Source organism: Mastigoproctus giganteus, chromosome 8 (assembly GCF_048544385.1).
Source record: "Mastigoproctus giganteus isolate SK-2022 chromosome 8, ASM4854438v1, whole genome shotgun sequence".
NCBI classification, from domain to species: Eukaryota; Metazoa; Arthropoda; class Arachnida; order Uropygi; family Thelyphonidae; genus Mastigoproctus; species Mastigoproctus giganteus.
The window spans coordinates 96,678,989-96,695,790 of NC_143582.1; the positions used below are offsets into that span (position 1 = coordinate 96,678,989).

Here is a 16,802-nt window from a genome sequence, read left to right on the forward strand (position 1 = left end):
GAGATTAAAAACGCGTGTGGGGAGTGGACAGATGTGTAGCGTTGTGCACCGTTGTTCTTCTGACCATTTAGCCTTTGGGCACCTGTTGGGACCCACTGTTACTGCACTTGACCCCCGGGAGGCAGGTCAGGTACCCAGTAGATTTTTTGTACTCTGGCAGGCCTGCCACCTAGTTTCCAAAGATTTCAGTAGCAAGTGCCTGTGTAAAAAAAAATAATAAAATAAAATAAATAAATAAAAAGGGGGTTAATGCTAGAATATGAAAGGCCAAGAGAGGTTTATGTAAGCATGGTTTATATTTGGACGTTATTAATTGATAAATTATGTGGGGTATACACTGCGAGTTCGACAGAATGGAGGGGGAGACTGAAGGCTGTGGGGAAAGACAGAAAAATGGGGACGATAGAGAAGGCCCCAGAAAGTCAGTGAAGCAGGCCCATTCCTCCCCAGGCGAAAGAAGGGTGCGGCATGGGGGGAGACAGAGTCTCATTTCCTCCCCCCGGCCGGGGAGGAGAGTAAAAGAAAACCAGGCTAGAGTGCTCGGTTTGATTGCCAATATGGCTTGTGGCAGAAAAGCTGCTGGTGTCTCCAGTGTTCAGTTTGGAGTCTTCAGTGTGATCAGGTCCCAGTTGATCTTTCCTGCAGATTCAGTTGCAGATATCAGCCCGATGGAAACTGGATGAAGGAATTGAATTTCAGTTCAATTGAGCTTCGATGAGATTGGCGATTGATGCTTTTGGAGAGGGGTGCCCAGAATCTGTCTCAAGTTATTGGTCTTGGTGGTTTAGGCTCCTTAATGTTCTTCATCTGTTGAAGACATCCTGTGTAAAAGTGGTGAAGTGTTTATAATTGTCATGGGTATGAATTAGTATATGTTCTTGGTCCTTTGGCAATAATCTTTGTGATCAGAATAGATCTCAAGTCTTCATAGTCAGGACAGTCATACATTACATGCTGCCAAGATTCATCAGTGCCACAGTGGCAGCGTGGATCATCTGTGATGCCCAGAGACGTTAATTTTTCTTGTATTGACCCATGGCCTGTGAGGAGGTACGTTATGTACAGGCCAGGGGAAAAGCAGCTTGGAGATTTTGGGAACGTGAACGTTACTTCAGGGATGAATTTCTTTGTAATTGCTCCCTTAGTGGATGTCGTCCATCTTTCCTGCCAGGCCTGCTGCAGGTGTGCGAGAAGGCGCCATTTCTCTGTCTTGCGATTGATTGCTGGGTTGGTGGTGAATCCAATGGTGGTAGTGGAGATTCCTTTGGACAGATGCAACATGCCGCATCTAATTATTTCAAGGTATAGAGGGAGACTCCTTCCAGGACTTGGAGAGCAGGGGTGCTCACCGTGCAGCAGGCTCTGCTGATGGTAAGCAGTATTGCTCTTTGAATGGTGACTAATTTCTTTTGATTTGTGACAATAGTTGCCCGATGATACCAGACACCTGCAGCATATGAGATGGCTGGAATAAAGACTGCTTTGTGAAACAGGGCTAGGGTATATCGGTTTAGACCCCAGTTCCTTCAGGTGACCCTTGCCACCAATGCTGTGTAATTTCTTACCTTCTTTTGGATATACTGTAGGTGTGGGAAGAAGGACAGTTTTGAGCAGAGGATTACACCAAGCTGATAATGGATTTGGCTGCCTGACAAGTGAGAAGCCAAATGTATCTACCGACCTTAAGGCTAATGCATCCTGCTTTTCCGGGTGCATATGTCCGTTTGGAAGGTGAGTCTGAAGGGCCGACTCGGTTATTATTCTGGAGGATGTCTGACGGCTTCGTATATGTTTGCTTTGAATGGTGCTAATTGCCGGGTTATTCGCTTGTGCCAGTTCAATGAGTGCCTCGACTGGGAAATGTTGCCGGCTTGGAAGCGCAGTTGACAACGAGGTATGATTCTCTGGGATGTAGATACCTTTTTGATTCGAATATTTTTAATCTAGATATCCTTGTACCAACTTTTATTTCCGCTTTGCAAGCCCTGATTCGAAATAGCCTAAATACTTCCACTATACGTCTTATATTTAAATGCTTCTACTATATTTGTATTTTGAATCACAACCTTCATTTGTTATTGTATTTGAATCATTTGATTGTTTATTATTTGTATTTGATGCATAACATGTTACATAATAGAAAAGCATTATTAACAAAGAAAATTTTAGTGTTATTTAACTTTATATGAAATAATTTTAAACTGTATTAATACATGTGCGACAGTAAACGCGGTCCTGGCAAAGAAAGTGCTCAAAGTGTCGGCTATTAACTTGGACAGACAAATCTATTCGGCTCAAGCTGGAGCGTGCGGACATGCTCCAGTTGTTTCGGGTTTCGAACCCTACCCCTTCCTCCCCGACCCCGAAATCCACAAAAGTGAACTTTGGAAATGAAAAATGTTTCCCCGTTTCGTTGTGTTTAGTTTTAAAAGTTCTGGGTAACCGGGATTGGTACAGTAAGGATGAAAAACGATAATTCATCAGGTTTCTTGGATAACTCTTCAAATAATGTTAACACAGCGCATGTGAAATTAAGTAATGAGACAGAAGGTTAGAGACGACATCTCCTTGTTTTATTTCCTCATTATTTTACAACTTCAGAAACGAGTATATATTTCTCGGCTGTAGCACATAAACACACAGCCGCTACTTGATGATAGAAAGAAGAAGACGAAGATAGCGTTATCTTCAGCAAGCAGGATGCGCTCACATTAGTTACGATAAAAATAGGTAGAGGAAAAAAATAACTACAAGTATCACTGCTGGTCATTTGCGGGTCACAAGCTGCGTGTGTGATTACGGCGTGCTTGCAAAATTACGGTGTCGAAGATTGTAAAAGATGGCTACTGCAGTTTCCATGACAACACAATAATGCGGGCGTGTAAGCGACAGGATCTACGCAGATGCGGCATAATAATAATCGTACCCACACGCATCACTGGTTTAGAATCCATCTTTAGCTAAGCTCTTGAAACGAGTTTAAATTAAGAATCTTTGGTTTATAGTGACGCTGTTTTGGAGAGTACATAACTTTCGAAGTGCATTTTTCAATTTGAAATGTTTACCGGACTGTTATATTTTCATAACTTTGATCATATAATATCTGGCTTAAAGGGGTAGGAGGAAAAAAAACGAACTTCGTTTAAAGGAACAGGAACAATAAGGGATTGGTTTAAAGGAACAGGAAAAAAGAACCTGTTTAAAGGAACAGGAAAAATAAGGGATTGGTTTAAAGGAACAGGTACAATAAGGGATTGGCTTAAAGGAACAGGAAAAAAGAACCTGTTTAAAGGAACAGGAAAAATAAGAGATTAGTTTACAGGAAAAATAAGAGATTAGTTTACAGGAAAAATAGGGGATTGGTTTACAGGGAAAATAATGGATTGGTTTAAAGGAACAGGAAAACAGAACTCGATTTAAAGAAACAGGAAAAATAATGGATTGGTTTAAAGGAAAAAGAAAAACAAGGGATTGGTTTAAAGGAAAAAGAAAAACAAGGATTTATTTAAAGAAACAGAAAAAATAAGGGATTTGGTTTAAAGGAATAGGAAAAATAAGGGATTGGTTTAAAGAAACAGGAAAAAGAACTTGGTATAAAAGAAAAGAAAAAAAAAACAAGTGACTTGGTTTCAGGGAACAGGAAAAATAAGGGACTTGGTCAGTAGCGTAGCTACTCTTTTTCGGGCCCGGAGGCAAAGAACACGTTCGGGCCCCTACTTTATTAATGAAAATTGCAAAAAACAGGAGACAGCCAAAGACGCCGGGCCCCTAAAGGGTCCGGATGCAATTGCCTTGCCTACCTACATGGTAGTTACGCTACTGGACTTGGTTTAAAGAAAAAGGAAAAATAAGGGACTTGATTTAAAGGAACAGGAAAAATAAGGAATTTGGTTTAAAGGAACAGGAAAAAGAACTTGGTTTAAAGGAAAAGGAAAAATAAGGGAAAGAAACAGGAAAAAGAACTTGGTTTAAAGGAACAGGAAAAATAAGGGACTTCGTCGAAATTTGATCAGTTGTTGAATGTGAGTTCAAAAATGCTGTTAACAAGGCTTTGGTATTTTTGTTCAGAAGGTTGTGTCCATTATTTCTGTCCTGACTTCTGGAAAGCCAACGAAGCAACTAATTGTATTAGTTGCTATGTAGCAGACGGGGTTTTGCATGCTTGAAAAAAGTGACTTAAAGAAATAAGACTAAAATTGTTGATATCTATTTGCATTATTTTTTAAACCATTTTTAAGCTATCGCTGAACATGAGCGCTGTTTATAAATCATACGCTTGTTATTAAGTGGGAAAAAGTCGAGTCCATTTAAAATCAGAAAACGTAAATTCTGAAAAAACTTCAGAAAACGTAAATTCTGTTTAATCAACATTATGGTTGTAGTTAATTGAAACGAACGTAATCATGTTGGTATGAGAAAGATGGATACATATTCGCGTGTAAGTTTATAATTATTTTTATAACTACCTATTTTCAAAATTAAAATAATTATAAATTCGTATAAGGATTCTTTCTATTTTTCGGGATGGTGTCTGTAATTCAAGAATTAACAGCTCATTAATGATCCTGATGTTTGATTGGCAATTTTTAAGCATTTCTGATTTCGTGGTATTTTACTAGAGTGACTTTACTTAGCGTCTCCAAATTAGTCGTGAGGCATTCGCATTGCATCTGGTGGATCTTTCAGTACATGTTAAATCTGCGTGTAAAGTAACATTATGGATACAATCACAATCCAATACAGACAAAGGCATATTGGCCTAATACGAACATATTTAAAAGTGGACTTTGTTACAAAATCCATATATGTGTAAATACTCGCAATTTTAGTGAATATTATTAAAATAACTGCAGTAATTTGATATTTATTAAGTAAAGATATTATTAATATCTCATTGTTTTCAGTGTAGGAAAAAGAGGTTCATGGCGTGACGTAGGACGTGTTACGCTCAACCGACTTCTTTGAAAAGGGGTTTTGATGCAAGTGGAATATCTTATTTAGTGAGTGCGCGTTTTCTTAAGGTGTTATAAATTTCATTTGAGAATTTAGAGCTGTAAAACCCATTAGCTCTAATCGTCGTATGCTTCAGAATGCGCTTATTCAGAGCGCTGACAGGCGATCTGGTTTGGAGTACTTTGAGGGCAAGAAGGGAGTGCTTGCAGTAGCTGGACTGTTGAAGATGTCACTCACAGTATTCATAGCCACATTAAAGTTACCGTTACATGTGATTTTGGTGTCTAGGTATGGTTCCGAGCAGCTATAGCGCCCGCCAGCATGGTGCCGCGGTTCGAACAGCTTGACTCTATCATCTTTGCTTTGGCAGAAGCAGAAGAGAAACACATTGCGGAACCCTTGTCTGAACCTGGAAGAGAAATAAGTAAGGATCAGCATTATGTTTGGCGTTATTGAATTAACGCTATTCAATAGTTTTAACAATTTTTCGAACACGTTTAAATATTCGTAATTTATTTGCTTTTAGACAAAACAAAAAATATGCACGCAGTTTGATAAAAATATTATCTAAAGATACAAGAGTAAAGTTAAAGGCACAAGTTAAACTTGAATCAAAAAGACAGATATGTCTAAAAAGTGCTATATGAAAATAATTAAGTAATGTAATCGTTATGTCCAGAAAAAATAAAATAAAAGGTGATATGTGAAACAGCCGCGAAGCTACCATACCTATGGTTCCACCACCACTGGAGACTACACGAATCATGGGGATGGGCGTTCTCAAATCTCATGGGGGCCCAGAATTTGTAGTTTAGCTACTGTTTGAAAACCTAAAAAGGTTGAGAATTCCCTAATGCAAGCAGTGCCGGTCCAGGATTTTCTAAAGGGGAGGGGGGATAAAGCAGTTAAAGGGAGGAGCTAATGGACGTGTTTTGGCGTAAGCTTCTACACAAGATGTACAACAGCGGCTAATGGGGAAACCGTGGGGTCCGCCACAACAACAAGGCATGAATGGTTGCTGTGGATGTGTGGACAAGTGTTATTGTAAAGGACGGCTTCTAGAACGTCAGTTCAATTCCACCTACTATCTCTGTGAAGAACAATACCACTGTAAAAGGGCCAGATACGTGATTAGTGCGGGTTTCTGTGAATTTTGTCTATTGTGTTGTTCTGGCCACTTGGCTATCCAGAGAGAGAGAGAGATGACTGATCTTCTCTGTAATCTACAATACCTGTAGATCTGTCATTTACAATATTGTAGATGACATCTACAATAACAGACAATAACCTTTGTTTTCCACCAATATCTCTTTATAGAAGTAAATTAAATGTCATCTACAATAACAGACAATAACCTTTGTTTTCCACCAATATCTCTTTATAGAAGTAAATTAAATGTAAATTGTTTCTACTTCATTTTTCTTCTTCTTCTCCTATAAATGAAGTAGAACTAACTCTATTTCATTATAGGAGTAAATGTACCATTACTTTAATTGATACCTGGTCTCCACTACATTATATAATTTAAATAAATATTTTTAGGAAGACTACTGTACAGTAAACCTTCCATTTAATTAATAGATAACAGAGCTGCAAGGGCTCAATATGTTCTACGTTGTATATAAATTAGTTAAGAAAAAGGAATTCCCTCTATGATGTCTTGTAGAACACTTCAGTGCTGATACTCTCCGTTGTTTAATCAACTATACAAATAGTTTTCATGTATTCCACACCCTCGTAGACAAAATAAATGATCCAATGCACCACGGAATCGAAGGACCGCAGACCCCAAGCCCGACCCCAAAATATATCTAAATCTTTGAGTGAGAGAATATTATACGTCCGTATTTTATGAACTAATTTAATATCACTGTTAACCCCTGGCCTTGTGGCCGTGAAGGGCTTATTGCAATGTATCCATTGTATTACCATTATTATTATTATTGCAATAAAGATTTCTAATACGGACGTATAGTATTGTCTCACTCAAAGATTAGGGTAGGTGATTAGATGTATTTTGGGATTGGACTTGGGGGTCTGTGGGCCTCCGTTTCCGTGGAGCATTGGATTATTGATTTTGTCTACGAGGGTGTGGAATACAAGTAAACTCTTTGTATGGTTGATTCAACAAGAGAGAGTATCAGCACTGAAGTGTTCTGCAAGACATCATAAAGGTAATTCCTCCTTTTCTTAACTAAAAGTAAACCTTTAGTAATGGGCATTAATTTAACAGTTGTTGTTGTTGTTGTTATTTGGTTTTTTAGGAGCATTAGCAACTAAGGCCATATTGCTCCGGTGCGGTGGTCATTCCCTGACCTTTCCGCATCCTCCGTATTTGGTGGTGACGGGCTCGAACCTCGGTCTATCAAGAAGCGTGTGCTACGCACTGCTGCTCCTTCCCACCTAGCTACGGAGGTGCTTAATTTAACAGACATTGAAATAACGGGCAGCATTCACTGAACCAGGCTTTTCGTCCGTATGTCATAAATTACGCCTCTGTTTTCATGAATAGTTGCTACCAGAAAAGAATCCTACAGCCGTGGGATATTCATCCACGATAGCCAAACTACACTCACAACGAACTCTCGTGCTGCTATTTACAAGGCTAATGATAAGGCCTTTTGGTAATAAATCTAGAGCAACCTTAACCCATGGAGTGTTCTAATAGGACGATGATGATACAGTTCGTCTTTCTGAAGTATCCCTGACACGTTGCTCTCGTGGGTAGTACAGCTGGTATAATCACCGTTCTGCCGCATCTGGTGGAAATTCGAATCCTTTTAGGGGAATCCTTTTATGGATCATTTTCACAATGTGATTGAGTTAGTCGGTTTCACGAGAGGACAGCATGGTGTTTCTCCAGGAAACTCGTGTTTTTCTTCCAGCAAACAGCAAATCGACCACAGAACACACGCAATTTTACAGACATATTATATACGTTGCAATATGGTCTAAGTTGCTAACGTGCCTAAACCCTACAACAACCAACCTGACCCGTTGAATAAGATTAAGGTACAGAGATCTGAGTGGCCTCTCCAACCGAATAAATATCCTTTAAAGGAATTCATTGACTTGAGTAAATGAATCCTATGAAGAAGAGTATTTTAGATTATAAAAATGAATTCAAGGTTTATTGGCATCTGAATTCCTATACTATTCTAATAGTCCGCTATTAGACGGTGGGATTATGAGCTAATTTATGTCTAGATGAGAACATTTTAAGAATCAGTTTCAATACTGAATTTTGCATCTCTGAAGAGATCCTATTGATATTGGCTTCAGAGATGGTGCTGTTTGCAAGAAGTCAGGTGGATGAAGTTAGGTTAGGTGTGTTAAGTGCCGAAGCAATTAAGATTATCAGGTCTCAGTATACACTGAATGGACAGAAATCATGGGATACCTACCTAGTAACGGGTAGGCCCACCTTTCGACCAGATAAGGGTAGTCACGCGACGGCGCATTGAATCCACTAGTTCACGACAGCGTGAGCGTTGAGCGGCGAGGCGAGAGTTCACTAGTTCACGAAAGCGTTCCACAGATATTTCCATCCATTTTTTTTTGCACCGCTGTTAATAATTCCGTCGCATTCCTGGGTGGAGGAACCACAGCTCGAATGGACCTTTCCACAGCATCCCAAAGATGATCCACAGGGTTCATTGTCCGGTGAACGGGGAAGCTGTTCCATTGTGGTAAAATCTGCGGAATGTTCTTCGAAACATATTCTAGTCACCACTACTCTGTGGGGAGGCGCATTGTCCTGCTGGAAGAGTCCATTGCCTGTGGGTGCACAATAACTATGAAGGGATGCAGTGGTCTGCAAGGATGGACATGTAACCTGGATCATTCAGAGATGCGTCTAGATGTACCACAGGTCCCAACGTGTACCAGTTGAACAGGCCCCAGACCATTACCGACAGTCCACCTGCCTGAACAGTTGCTTGTTGACATGATGGGTGCATAGCTTTGTGCGGTTTCCTCCAGATATGCACCATCCTGTCCGCTCGAAATAACTGGAAACGGGACTCATCGGACCAGGAGACCCAATCATCCAAGGTCCTGTGCCGATGTTCTTTCGCCCAGTTGAAGCGTAGAGTCTTGTGTCGTGGTGTTAGCAATGGGACTCTGGTGTGTCGGCTGCTCCCGTAACCTATTGCTGCTAATGATCGCCTGATGATCTTGGTGGAGACGTTTCTGGCACCTCACTCGTTGAAGACGGCGGTGATTTGTGCCACTGTCGCTCTTCGTGGTTGAAACAATGCGAGACAGAAGTCATTCATCCACCACCTTTCTCCGCCCACAGCGCTGTCAACGATGAGATGTTATTCCGGAAATGGCGCATTCCCCATACACCCTTTATACTGTCGAACGGGGATAGTAGAATTTCTGTACCACTTCCGCGATAGAGTGATCCATGCGTCGTGCACCCACTATCATCCCTGTTTCAAAGTCGGTTAACTCATGACGTTTATCTATACTGTCATCGAATTACTGTCTAAGTGAATGCAGTGCTGTAGTGTACCTATGTAGCTGCCAAGCGGTGGGTTCGTCTACTAGCGAGAAGGGTGAGAGCGTTGCGTTGCCCAAGAACCCCACGAATTCTATTCTTTCAGTGTAGTGTGTCTGTTATTCTTTCTTATATTCTTTGATCTGTTTGCTGGACGAAAATTGCGATTTCCCGAGAAGAAAAAAAACCCCACAATGCAACACTCAAAAAAGCCGACAATTTTTTTTTCTTGTCATTGAGGTGACTTGAAGTTAAGCCTTTTTCACCTTGTCTGGAAAGAGGGTAATTATTACTACTGTTTTATATAGTTCGTTTTGAAGCTATCACTCCTGTGTCTGCCGACAAAGAGAGAATTCTTAGTTGTTTTAAATCTTGGTCAAATTTAACTTCGGACCACCTCTTCTGTTTCTCTTGAAATGATTGGGTCTGTTGCATACATTTATTCCAACGCATTTGCGCATACTGGTGCTTAACTGTGTGTACCATCTGATTTAAACCCACCTGTTTAGTATACCGAACCTCTACTAATATTTTAATAGTTGCATCGTGGCCTTAGTAGCCCTGTAAACATCACATATTATAATATGTGATGTGTTTACAGGTGCATTTAGTCAGTTAATTAATTTCTAATGAAGGGGTTGACTCATTGATTGCTTTTAGTAGTGTGACTTGTTAAGGTATCAATAAGGAAAGGTATTTTCCAGGTGTCTTGTTTTGTCAGCTCGTTTATACATTTTTCACAATCTTAAAAATAAATCACAGAAGTCATCAAAATCTTTCTTGTTATAAATCGGAAGTATTGACAAGGCCTTAAGAAAATTAATTATGAGGCATTCACCTTTAAAGATTACTAAAGGTTTTTCACCTGTGGCAACAGCAGCAAAAGCGCACGCGGGTTTTCTTTTTCAGTTTAGTTTTCCTTCTTTTTTAGTTTTCTTTTTCGATACACGGGGATTTTTGTAGATTTAACTAATTTTCTCCAGTATTAGTATACACTTTCAGTTACTGGCTGACTGGCACCTACCGCACTGCAGTGGCCGTGTGGGATATTTTTATTCGGCCTTTGATAATCCCCACATCATCAATCTGGCTTACCAAGAACAAAAAAAATTACGGTTGTTGCTTTCTTTTAAAATTCAAACCGAACTTAGTGGCACGGAAAGAAGAGGAATTACTTTTATGTTTGAAATTACCACAATTTAGTCTACGTTGTATCAAATTATATTTACTGCGTTTGCATTTCAAAAATTATAAATTCTCATCGTTAGCGATTAATAAGTCTCTGCGATACAGGGTTTTATAACCCTGTGGGTAATATAACCGCCTTTCCAGGACTGTGGGCAGGCGCTTCTGTGAAAGTATCGACTACTTACAACCTGGAGTTCAGACAACTACACTGCTCGACAAAATTAACATATCAAAATGTTTTTCATGAATATTTTACGGTGAACAGTGTCACTGAAGGCGAATATTTGGAATAATAGGCATGCTGGCATGCAAATTCTGAATATCCAATAGAAATTGATCTACCACCTTACAGATCCGCACATTATGTAAATTATTCATGCCTATAAAAACACGAGTTGCTACCACATCACTTCATTCCCGTTTTTTGGCTTGCTCGGTGGGATAGACGCATCTCCAGTATTCAGGATGGCAAGTCATCGTCGCTTAGATGATTCTTTTGGATGGCTAGCCGTTGGACGACTTGAAGCCAGCCAGTCGAAACGGAAGTGGCACGTTGACTTAATCTGTCAATCAGTGTCGCCAATGTAAAAAGGTGGGGAACCTTTTTACATTGGAAGGCCATATTTTATTTAACCAAGATATCCATAGCTGCATGGTGAGAATTTAATATATACAAAAAATTATATTTTTGTAGGCATATTTGCAATTTTAATTACAGCCTGTTATTGTATGAGGAATTTAAACAAAAAAAATTAGCCAAGACATTTATTTGTTTAGCGATAATGATAACGAAACTAAAAATGGACGAACTTAGACAAGAAACCGTTTAATGAATTTTTTGCGACTGCTTAATGCTAGATAGTAGTCTGATATTTGGTTCCAACATCGTTTTAATTGGTCCTCCGAGTGAATATCCATCATGTGAGATCTCAAGCTTCTTTTAATTTATATCATATATGAAAATGTTGATTCACAACAGCAGGTTGTGCCAAAACAAGATAGCATTCGACGAGCATATTGATGTAGATGTGAGTATTCAACAGCATTTTTTCATATTTGAAAAGGATTCTCCTTCGTGTCAAATAGAGACCAGAATATTATCTTCTGAGAACTCAATTAATTCCATCTATAAGTCATAATGTGCTTTGGAGACATCAATCAGGTGTGGTTGAAAAGCTAGTTTCAGTGTGAGATCATGTTTCTCAAAATCAGCAAACCTTTCATTGTATTCTTCAATCAAGGAGTCTAGAACAGCTGTGTATTCTTTCATGTCGCATTTCCGTAAACTAAATTATATAAGGAGAATAACGATATATAAAAAAGAGAATTGATAAAATTTACCTTAAAATTATTTTGAGTTTGGTGTTATGTCATGAAATAAAAGGCGAATTTCGCATTTGAGAGAAATAGACAAAAGGCCGCAGGTTCCCCACCCCTGGCACTATGGAAGCATTTTCAGGAGAGAGAAACCAATTACAGGAAGAGCTGGCCAAGGTCGCCTGAGGGCCACGTCAAACAGAACAGAACGCTATCTGGCTCTAATAGCAAGATGGAACCCTAAGATGTCCTGTCTCTCCTCACAATTGCTTCGGCCACAGGTGAAAACATTTTCAACCGGACCTACAGACCTACTGCTTATGTAGCATCCTGTTATCATTTCGTGCTGGAAGTCTGTTAACTCCATCTCGATCAAAATACAGTAGTAGTATTGTATCCTCGAAGGTATTATGTGTATAGTGTGTTCGTGTCTGACGGCACCAGGGGTTTCCCCCATCTCCGCGTTGCTTTCATTGTAGGTGTACCAGTTCACTGGGAAGGCCAGAGATTTAAAAGTGTATGGATTTTGTAAGTGTAGTGTTGTGTTTCGTTGTTCTTCTGGCCATTTAGCCGCCAGACCCCTGCTGGGGCCCAACGTTGTCCACACTATGCCTCGTGGAGGCAGACCAGGTACCCAGTAATTTTACGTTTTCACTCTGGCAGGTCCTACCACCTAATTTCCTGAGATTTCAGTGGCAAGGACCTAAAAAAAATAAATAAATAAAAAAAAATAAAATAAATAAATAAAATAATTTAATAGTATTGGGAAGTAGTCGCTGAAAGGTAGACTGAAAGGGGTTTTCGTATGCATTTGGAATTTTGACAATTTTTTTTTTTTTTTTTTTTTTTTAATTTTGACATCTGCTAGTGTTTAGGCAGAGTAGGGGGGAGACTGAAGACAGGTGGGGGAAAGACAGAAATATGGAGCCAATAGGGAAGGTGACCCCAGGTCAGAGATTTAAATTTAGACTATGTGGGGTTACGCTGTGAAAGTGAACAGAGTAGGGAAGAGACTGAAGGCTAGGGGGGAGGAAATAGGAAGTAAGGGGTCGATAGAGGAGGTGACCCCTGTGGTCAGTGGGGCAGGCCCATGTCCCACTAGGAGGAAAAGGAGGGCGAGGAGGGGAAGAGACAGTGAAACCATCTCCTTCCCTCCCCAGGGAAGTAGGGGAGGGAAGGAGATGGTATGTGAGGATGGTATCCTCGAAGGTATGTGAGCAGAATCTTATACACATAATTCCAATGGACTCTACGCAAGGAAGACAGTGGTTTCTATTCCATCAACCGCGAACCACCGCAGAGCTCGTCGAAACTGGTTCCATGGACATGTCACTTGGAGTCCTGACAAATGCGGTACAGTTCTATTCTCTGATGAGTTCCGTTTTAGCCTACAAACAAGTTCTACACGTTATTTCATCTGGAGAGAACGAGGAATGCTGTCTCATCCTTCCAACATCAGAGAAAGGGACACTTAGGTGGAGGCAGTGTTCTTGTGTGGAGCGGAATAATGATCAACGTGGGTTTTTTGATAGGAGTACCGTAACTGCGCAAAGGTACCGAGAACAATCCTCAAACCCTATGTGCGACTTTTTAGGGATGAGGTTGGCTCAGATTTTCTTTTCATGCACGACAACGCCACTGCATATAGAACTCAAGTGGTATAGAAATATCTTGAAACAGAAGATATCCAACGACTGCCATGAGACGATCACCAAACTTAAATTCAACCAAATATGCGTGGAACGCCCTTGGACGTTGCATTACACGCCGACAGCCAACTCCTCAGTCACTTGTTGAGCTAAAAAAAAGAATTTCTGTTTATACTTCGGGACGAACTGTCAGAGGAGTTCACAAGATAGACAGAATACAAGAAACAGCACCGTATTTAGCAGTCACGGGCTTGAACCCCGGTCACTCAAGGCACGTGTACTTATGTCCCCCGCGCGAATGACCACTCGGCTACGGCACACTATAGACAACTCTTAAAGTTAAAAACTACGATAGTAGTGTAAAGGGCGTCATTTCAACTGTTTAAGAGTATAATTATCTGCATAATATCAGTATAAAAAACACCATAGACAACTCTTAAAGGGAAAAACTACGATAGTAGTGGGATTATCTTCACAACTGGGTTGTCATGTTTGCAATACCAGGGTGTCTGTCCACCCACCGATGAAAAGCCAACAAGTCTTGAAACGGTGCCGTCTGGGTGGTGGTGCTCGCTGAGAATAACTGACAATAGTCTTCTCTATTACTGAAGGGTTGCTTATTCGAGGTAGTGCAATAAATGGTAACTCGTTGTGAAGGATGAGCACAAAATGCGATATAGTTGAAATGATGCCCTTTACACCGCTATCGTAGTTTTTCCTTTAAGCGTTGTCTATTTTTACACCGATATTATAACGTATAATAGCGAAACCCCATTCATAAAAAATAATTAACGATGAGTTAGGGCTCGTGTTTGGGAATGGTTATGTTCATTCTTTTTGCATCGTATTGGAAGGGATCCTGGCTCGAATAAAATCAAGATAGAAAAAAAAATTTATCGTTTTTTTGATTTTGAATTGTTGTCGACTTAACCAGTCTTAGACTAGGGTTGCGTACTCTCTTGCCCGCCTGAAAACGCCGGATTTTTCATCCAGCAAAGCAGGTAAACCTGTCATACACGCGCCTCATAGAACAATACATGATATCTTCTAGTCTATGTTTCTTTGGCACAAAAAGACACACAGCAACATATTTTAGTATTAAATCAGCCCACACCAACCATAAGAATAAGCATTTACTGTAACTAGAATATTTATTTACATATTAAAATAAAATAAATATTTACAAAAAACTGCTATTATATTAAATATACATGTAAAAACATTAAAACTGTGATAAAATCCTTGAGATAAAATACACTAAAATAAACCGGATTAAAAGCGATAAAAACGATAAAAATCTCTGGAGCTTTCGGAAGCTTGCGCTCCCTTCCTCAGCAGTAACAAAACTTCCTGCAGCACGTCCATATATAACAGGCTCACGGTACCTATACACGTGGTGCAGTCGGCGCATGGTCTGAACTGGAAGCGGAAATAGCTCGGGAACGTGTTAAGCAAAACCGTTCATCCGTACTTAGGATAATAGTTTCAAACAGAGGATGCATACGCATACCTCTGTCCCTATTCATAATATTGTGGTCGGATGAACAGATTCGTAGGCTCTCGAGCCATTTACGGTTCCAGAACCCATGCGCTCGATCCATGATAACCGCATCCTCTGGGGAAATTTGATGCTGCTTCTCCCAAAAATGTTCGGCCACAGCAGATTTATTGTAATCAGCGGTTTTTATAGCATTTGCATGCTCCCCCAGACGATCCTTGAGCCGTCGTTTTGTCTCGCCCACATAACATTCCCCACAATCCGGGCATTCTATCCTGTATACTACTCCACTACTCAGGTCCTTTGCTATTGGGTCTTTTACCTGAGACAACACTGTGTGCAACCTCCGCCCGGGAAGCTGCACACAGCGTGTTTTATAGCCCCGCAAAATTCTAGCGAGATGCTCAGTAACGCCCGGATAGTAAGGAATGTATGCGGTAGCGACAGGAACAAACGGTTCCTGACGGTTAGACTCTATTCCTCTACTGAGCATCTCGCTAGAATTTTGCGGGGCTATAAAACACGCTGTGTGCAGCTTCCCGGGCGGAGGTTGCACACAGTGTTGTCTCAGGTAAAAGACCCAATAGCAAAGGACCTGAGTAGTGGAGTAGTATACAGGATAGAATGCCCGGATTGTGGGGAATGTTATGTGGGCGAGACAAAACGACGGCTCAAGGATCGTCTGGGGGAGCATGCAAATGCTATAAAAACCGCTGATTACAATAAATCTGCTGTGGCCGAACATTTTTGGGAGAAGCAGCATCAAATTTCCCCAGAGGATGCGGTTATCATGGATCGAGCGCATGGGTTCTGGAACCGTAAATGGCTCGAGAGCCTACGAATCTGTTCATCCGACCACAATATTATGAATAGGGACAGAGGTATGCGTATGCATCCTCTGTTTGAAACTATTATCCTAAGTACGGATGAACGGTTTTGCTTAACACGTTCCCGAGCTATTTCCGCTTCCAGTTCAGACCATGCGCCGACTGCACCACGTGTATAGGTACCGTGAGCCTGTTATATATATGGACGTGCTGCAGGAAGTTTTGTTACTGCTGAGGAAGGGAGCGCAAGCTTCCGAAAGCTCCAGAGATTTTTATCGTTTTTAATCCGGTTTATTTTAGTGTATTTTATCTCAAAAACATTAAAACTGTGATTTTATCACAGTTTTAATGTTTTTACATGTATATTTAATATAATAGCAGTTTTTTGTAAATATTTATTTTATTTTAATATGTAAATAAATATTTTAGTTACAGTAAATGCTTATTCTTATGGTTGGTGTGAGCTGATTTAATACTAAAATATGAATTTTCCCAACCTCAGAGGCCTTTTTCAGGACACACAGCAACAGTTCATCCCAAACGTTTTCAAATTTTAAACTTCCCCTAGTCCCTCCCTTCTCTTTCATCATTAGGTTCCAGTGTTTGAAGTAGGATGGCAGTTCTTTTATTAAGTTTCACACAATAAAACTTCACTGTGATGCTTTCCTTAGAAAAGAAGAAAAAAGAAAACCGAAAGTTAACCAGGCAAAAAAAATGTCGTTCTCAGCTGTGAATATTGAAACTACATATTGTTTATTTAATAAACGTGCTTCAGTAGATACCCGATAGTTAGTCCTATAGTTCGAGCTTGAATATTCGAACTTAACTAGATACTCGGAACTGCAATTAAATAACCTGCACTGTTT

General features: G+C 40.2%; 1 protein-coding gene across 1 annotated transcript in view; it reads right to left on the reverse strand.

The window, feature by feature from the left end:
- Positions 1-4,909: 4,909 nt before the first annotated feature.
- LOC150081729 (tachykinin-like peptides receptor 99D) overlaps positions 4,910-16,802 on the reverse strand; it is a 280,359-nt gene continuing 268,466 nt past the window's right edge. Inside the window, exon 5 of the mRNA XM_090379600.1 lies at positions 4,910-5,362. Within this exon, the coding sequence (XP_090235726.1) occupies positions 5,101-5,362 (262 nt within the window). The 3' untranslated portion in view covers positions 4,910-5,100. The remainder of the gene's footprint in view (positions 5,363-16,802) is intronic.